Source organism: Erigeron canadensis, chromosome 3 (assembly GCF_010389155.1).
Source record: "Erigeron canadensis isolate Cc75 chromosome 3, C_canadensis_v1, whole genome shotgun sequence".
Classification (NCBI taxonomy): Eukaryota; Viridiplantae; Streptophyta; class Magnoliopsida; order Asterales; family Asteraceae; genus Erigeron; species Erigeron canadensis.
In genome coordinates this window covers 45,398,804-45,405,038 of record NC_057763.1, presented here as the reverse complement: position 1 = coordinate 45,405,038, position 6,235 = coordinate 45,398,804, and the positions used below count along the sequence as shown (strand labels likewise).

General features: G+C 32.9%; 1 protein-coding gene across 2 annotated transcripts; it reads left to right on the top strand.

Annotated features, from left to right (window-relative positions):
• The first annotated feature begins 897 nt into the window (after positions 1–897).
• On the top strand, positions 898–6,235 carry LOC122593166 (protein LIGHT-DEPENDENT SHORT HYPOCOTYLS 10-like). 2 transcript variants are annotated; one of them, XM_043765538.1, is made up of 2 exons: positions 898–1,659; positions 5,829–6,235. In XM_043765538.1, the coding sequence occupies exon 1, from the start codon at positions 1,093–1,095 to the stop codon at positions 1,618–1,620; it is 528 nt and encodes a 175-aa protein (XP_043621473.1). In that variant the 5' UTR covers positions 898–1,092; the 3' UTR covers positions 1,621–1,659; positions 5,829–6,235. The 2 variants fall into 2 exon arrangements, with proteins under 2 accessions (XP_043621473.1, XP_043621472.1); XM_043765537.1 differs by having other exon boundaries at positions 899–1,659; positions 5,838–6,235.

Below are 6,235 nucleotides of genomic sequence, written 5' to 3'. Positions count from 1 at the left end.
GCGAAAAGAAAAATTCATCCTAGTTTTGATACAAAAAATTCGGAAATTTCCCCTTATATCTTTACGCCTATACAAAAATACTCCTATACAAAAGAGAAACCTCATCCTCAAATCTCAAAAAAGAACTCCAAACTATATTAAAATTTGAAATCAATAATTAAGTTGAATATATAGTGATTAACACTTGATCATGTAGATATTCTGAATATATATTACTGAACAAGAGTTTTGGAATCACTAGGACAAAATCTTAAATGCCAAAAGATTAAAGCAAATATTATTTCCTTCATTTTTTTCTTAATTCCTTTTTAATTGAATTGAAGAATAATCTTACATATATAACACATGGATTATTATTGAAAGACAATCTTTAATTTGGAACCAATTGAATTTTCAGTCATGCCATCGGATTGATTGTGTTGGTAACGTGATGGATCTTTACCGAACAATGAAGATACAATGTATCTGAGTCCAATCACTAGTGCTGTTAAAAAAAAAAACATGGATTATTATTGAAAGATGATATTTAATTTGGAACCAATTGAATTAATGCTTATTTTTAACTTTCTGCGGCCTTTTAATTTATTCTATATATAGCACATATATACCACCAATTAAAAGATGGACAAACACTTTCGTGAATCGTGATCACAGCTTGCTATTGAATATGATGATATTGAGATACACTATTGTAAAACTGAACTGCCTCTATATTTTTTTACCCACCACGTAAGATGGAGATATCATACATTCACATACATGGTGGTACGTTTATATATAAATGATGTAAATGTGATCGATATCACAATAATTATGCATACCCTACTGAAATATATATTATTAGTGTTGGTATTATTCAAAGATTAAAACTAAAGTAATGGCTAGCTAGTGCTTCTAGTTCCTTGGATGAAGAAATTAAATGAAAATGATAGGAAAAAAAAAAAGCTTCACCATAGGGACCCATGACATGTCTCCTCAGCAGTAGACTCAATATGTGATCTTCATCTTTTTCAACCTTCTCCTCTCTACCCCCTACCTTTTATTCTTACCATTTTCACATTGGATCATCCATTTTCTTCAAAAAGCATCTTCATGTCAAGTAATCTACCTAAAGATCCATCGGAAGGGTCCTCTCGATCCGGGGATCAAAGCCAACATCCCGCACCTTTAAGCCGTTATGAATCACAAAAACGACGCGACTGGAACACTTTTGGTCAGTATCTCAAGAATCAACGGCCTCCCGTTTCTCTATCGCAGTGCAACTTTAATCATGTTCTCGAATTTCTTCGATACCTAGACCAATTTGGAAAAACTAAGGTTCACTTACATGGGTGTGTTTTCTTTGGGCAACCTGACCCTCCTGCCCCTTGCACTTGCCCTCTTAGGCAAGCTTGGGGCAGTCTTGATGCCCTAATCGGGAGATTGAGAGCCGCCTATGAAGAAAACGGCGGCTCTCCTGAGAAAAACCCATTTGGAAACGGAGCTATTCGGGTTTATTTAAGAGAAGTGAAAGAGTGTCAAGCCAAGGCAAGAGGAATCCCATACAAGAAAAAGAAGAAGAGAAAAAATCAAATGAATTCCAATCAAGAAGTGAATGCTTCAAAGATGCAGGCTTCTTAAAGCTTGCTTCAATTTGGTTATCTCCACTTACACCAAATGGTAATTATATATCAGCTCTTACATATTGAATACTTTCTAGCTAGCTAGCTAATTAACTTTTCCGTGTTTTCAAAAAACCCAACTTAATTTTATCCAAATGAGTTAAATATATATAGTGGCATCGATTTTCTTGTGTTCGATTGTCAAAAACCCTAAAACCCATGAACCAAAAAACCCTAATCTTTGTGTTTAAGGCGTAGATTTTTTTAAATCATACGCTCGCATCTCTTAAAATCGTTCTTTAATTAGAGAAACCGCCTATATATATATAAATCCTCTCTCTCATATCATGCAAAACAGTACTGTTTATGGATCGGATGGTGTTTAAATTAAATTAATATTTATGGTTTAAATGTTTACTTTATGTTATTTGTTTTGGTCCTTTTGGGATTCTCTACGATTTTGTGCCCCCTACGGATGACCATGTTAATAGATCACGGCCTTACAAGTTCATAGAGCTTGTCTGATGATTGTCTTTTCTAATTATTAGTATTAACTAACTGTATATTTAAAGTTTAAATTGTATAATTAATAATTAAGAATCCCACCTCCCTAAACAAAAACAACCACCAAAACCAAAACAAAAATATTAAAAACAAAATACATTCCACAATTACAATTACAATTAAATATTAATCAATGTATAGAAAAATATATATGTATAGTAGCAGATCGATTGCCTATATATGCGTTGCTTGTCGATCAAATATTAATTAGAACTGATACAACCCCGCCGCCTGTCATTGTATGTCTAGCTAATTAGTCTTGTTAATTATTAAGTTTAGTGCTAGTTTAATTAAGAACATTCAAAAAAGCTCATTAATATAATTAGAAGATTCCGCGTACGTACGTACATATTTTACGTACACTAAATGTTTATACATTAATACTACTCATGCAATACTTGAAGCCAGAAAAACTGATCGAACACAAAGCCAAATGCACGAATTACTTGTACGTTGTATTATATCGTTAGTTTTTATTTCGAGTATGTGTGGTTGGATCGTTAATCTTTAGTGTGCGACTTCGTGTGGTGTACATATATATAGTACTAAATAATTATTTAAAACTGTTTTTCTGGCTAGCTAGCAAATTAAGGAAACTATTTGATGGCAGCAGGCCATCATGAAATACCGTATAGAGGCATAGTATAGGTTTTGCATGGTTTCACAAATGCTGATGATGTGCATATGTCACTAATAGAAATATGAAGTAATTCGATTTATGATGGATCGGACTAATAAAAGCATGAAACACTGATATCTATTGTGTTTCTTTAGATCCATCCGATCAAAGAGTAGTAATGATGATTAGTACTAGCTAATAGTGCATGTCAATGTGTACGTAGTTATAAGTTTCCACCAAAAGAATTATTGATTATTTACTGTATGAGTTTAATGGCAAGTCTAACCATTTTATAGATTTCAGAAAATCACAATATATATATGTACACACAACTTATTCTTATAATTAAATGATATACTATAGTTACTACATACGAGTATAAACTATGTATGCGCGCTATTCTGCAATAAGTACGTCATTAATTGATTATTATACATAAGTTTTGCATTAGTGATCTGACCCGGCCAATATATTTGATTAACCCGTTCGTTTAATTTGTCTCATCATTTAAGCTAGGACCCACATGATTTCAACTTCAAGTCTTGTACCAATTTTAGACATAATCCCATAAGCTAGCATGAAAAGGTAAGGGACTACTACTGGAAAAGTATCCTATTTACCAACCGTAAGTTAAGTTGGACAAATGATATTGTATACATATTGGTATGTACTTGTGGATTATGGGGTACAACAAGAAAGACGACTTTTTTTGCTTAGTCTAGCTAGCTCGAGTGGATTTAATGGGTACTACAGGTTTCATATATCAAAGCACACTCAATGCCTAGTATTCGCAATCAATACGATCGAGTCAACATCATTATAGTGTGACTACTGAATAGTATTCGACTTGTATTTGAGTGAAACTTGTGACAGTGAAATCTTATATATTTTATTTTACAAATATATTTAAATGTGGATCTTAGATCGACTACTATTGGCATTAAAAATATTGGAAGGGATTATATTGTGTTGATATTGAAAGAGAATTTTTGCCGATGTGTAATAGGAGTTAATTTTGTAATGCATACTTTTCTCTAAGTTTTGATTGACAGTATTGTCGTCATTTATCGATTAATTAGAGGCCTTTGACGACGAAATTATCGATGCCAAAGGGCAGGATTCCTATATATAGTGAATGATGAGTAATTGCATTTTATCATCTAACCTTGTATGTTATATGGGAAATGATATTCGTACCATCAGTTTTAATTAATGTACCACAATGTACACATTGAATTAATTGTACAAACCGGTAATACACAGTTGTGGTACACAAATAAAAAAAATAGTACGAATATCACTTCCCATGTTATATAGTCTTTGTTTCTCGCTTTAACGTAAGTTTTCTACATGGATGTCCTGATCTATCATGGAATGGGTTTGCTTCTTTTCATTACCATTGATTTTTTTAAGATTTTCATTTATAGAGTACTAAAACGCGTATTCCCGTCAATGAACAGTCATTATTGTTAAATCACTGATAAATCCGCTTACTTGCAAAACTTGGGGCAAGCTACTTTCATGTTGATTGTGATTACGAAAAAAGTCTTAGTATACCTTGATACTCATCGTTCTTTCTTTCCTCTATATCAATACTTTCTTATAAAACATTTTTCCCCATTCTTTTTTTTCTACTTACAAGTTACAACTTTGATCTCTCTATAAGGCTCTTAAGCTTTCAACATTCCTAAGCAAAACGTACATGGTCTACCAAAAGTGTCCTTAATGATTTAATTTACAAATTCTATCCCTTAAATGTTAAACTAACCCAACTATCTCCTTTTACATCAATTATCACCATCACCGTCACATCACATAGGCAATTATCTAGTATAATCTTAACAATTATGATCATATAATTTTGTTAGGACTAATATTTGTGAATTGTATTGTGTTATACACTAGAGAGACTATTTGTATAAGTTGATCATTGGATGTCTAAGCCCCAAGGATTAATGTTCTTGTCAAGCCTTACCATTTCCTAAACCTAATAACATTCTGGTAGCCATCTCCTTTCTCTATTTCCTTGCGCGCTTACGCAACCATCCATCCTTCATTTTGACAATTTGTTTTGCTTATATATATGATTATATAATTTTGTGTATTTGTGATGAATTGTATTATGTTATACACCAGAGGGACTATTTGTGTAAGTTGATCATTGGGTATTTAAGCCTAATAATAATTATATAGGATTAGTGTTCTTGTCAAGTTTTTTACCATTTCCTAAACCTAATAACATTTTGGCAGCCATCTCCTTTCTCCATTTCCTTGCTTACGCAACTATCCATCCTTCATTTTGACAATTTGTTTTGCTTAGACCTTAGAAGACCTAGATCAATATTTTCAAGCATAGTGTTTGAGTCGAGTAATTTTGCAAGTCACTAGAAATCTGTATTTGGACACCCTTCATTCTTTTGGATGTTGTATTGGCCGCCAGTATGTTGGTTTGTCATCGCTTTTGTTCCGGCCAATGTACTACTTTTAAGGTTATGGCTCCATATGAAGCATGCTTGGGATTCCTAACTAGCCACTAAAGTGATCTATCCATTATCCTTTAGTACGTACACTATCTACAATTAATGTAAAATATCAGAAAGCTCCTTCTATTAATTGCAGACAGTATACGCACGGAGAATGAATAGATCACTCTAGAAGCTAGCTAGGAGTCCGAAGCATGCTTACAGATCAGCCATAACCTTAAAGTAGTGAACTGGAATAAAAACAATTTTAAACAAACCTAGCTAGCAACCACAAGGTGTTATCCACTTAATTAATTATCTCAAATTAATTAATGATTAAACACTGCACCCATATGTCCAGCTGGCCCGTATCAACGATTAACATAAAGTTCCTTCTATTCTCTTTGTGCATATATGCTATCGATCAGTCTGTTGATATCAAATTAGCTAGCTAGTGTCAGTACGTACATGATCACGCTGATTGCTGTTTTCTTAATTAATTATTAATATTGTTTATGTGCGCCGCAGTATGCACCTAATTAAGATAATTTACCCTTTAATTTGAATTGAAATCTTAATTAGTACGTGCAGGAAAGTGAATATTGGATGGGAAGCTAGGACGAATAATATCTCTGATCGAACGTAGAAGTCTAGGCCTCTAAAATGCAGCAAGAGGTCGGGTGGCCGGGTTCTCTTCTTTAATTAATTAGGTGTAATTTATAAGAACATATATACACTACTAGATATATATATGCCATATATATACACACCTGATCAGCTCGAAACTGATATAATAAAGGGGTGATTATTATGATGCAGTAAATGCATTTTTATATATACATGATTATTATGTACTTTTTAGTCCGATGTTCGATCATCAATTGCTTAATTAGAACCCAAATCAAACCATATCTCGATCGATCTCATTTATATAGGACAGAAAGAGTTTGTAAATCGCATAATTTAATCTTTTGCCACCTTTTCATTCA

Excerpts from the sequence above, each read along its gene's own strand:
- LOC122593166 (XM_043765538.1), top strand. The coding sequence starts at position 1,093 with ATGTCAAGTAATCTACCTAAAGATCCATCGGAAGGGTCCTCTCGATCC.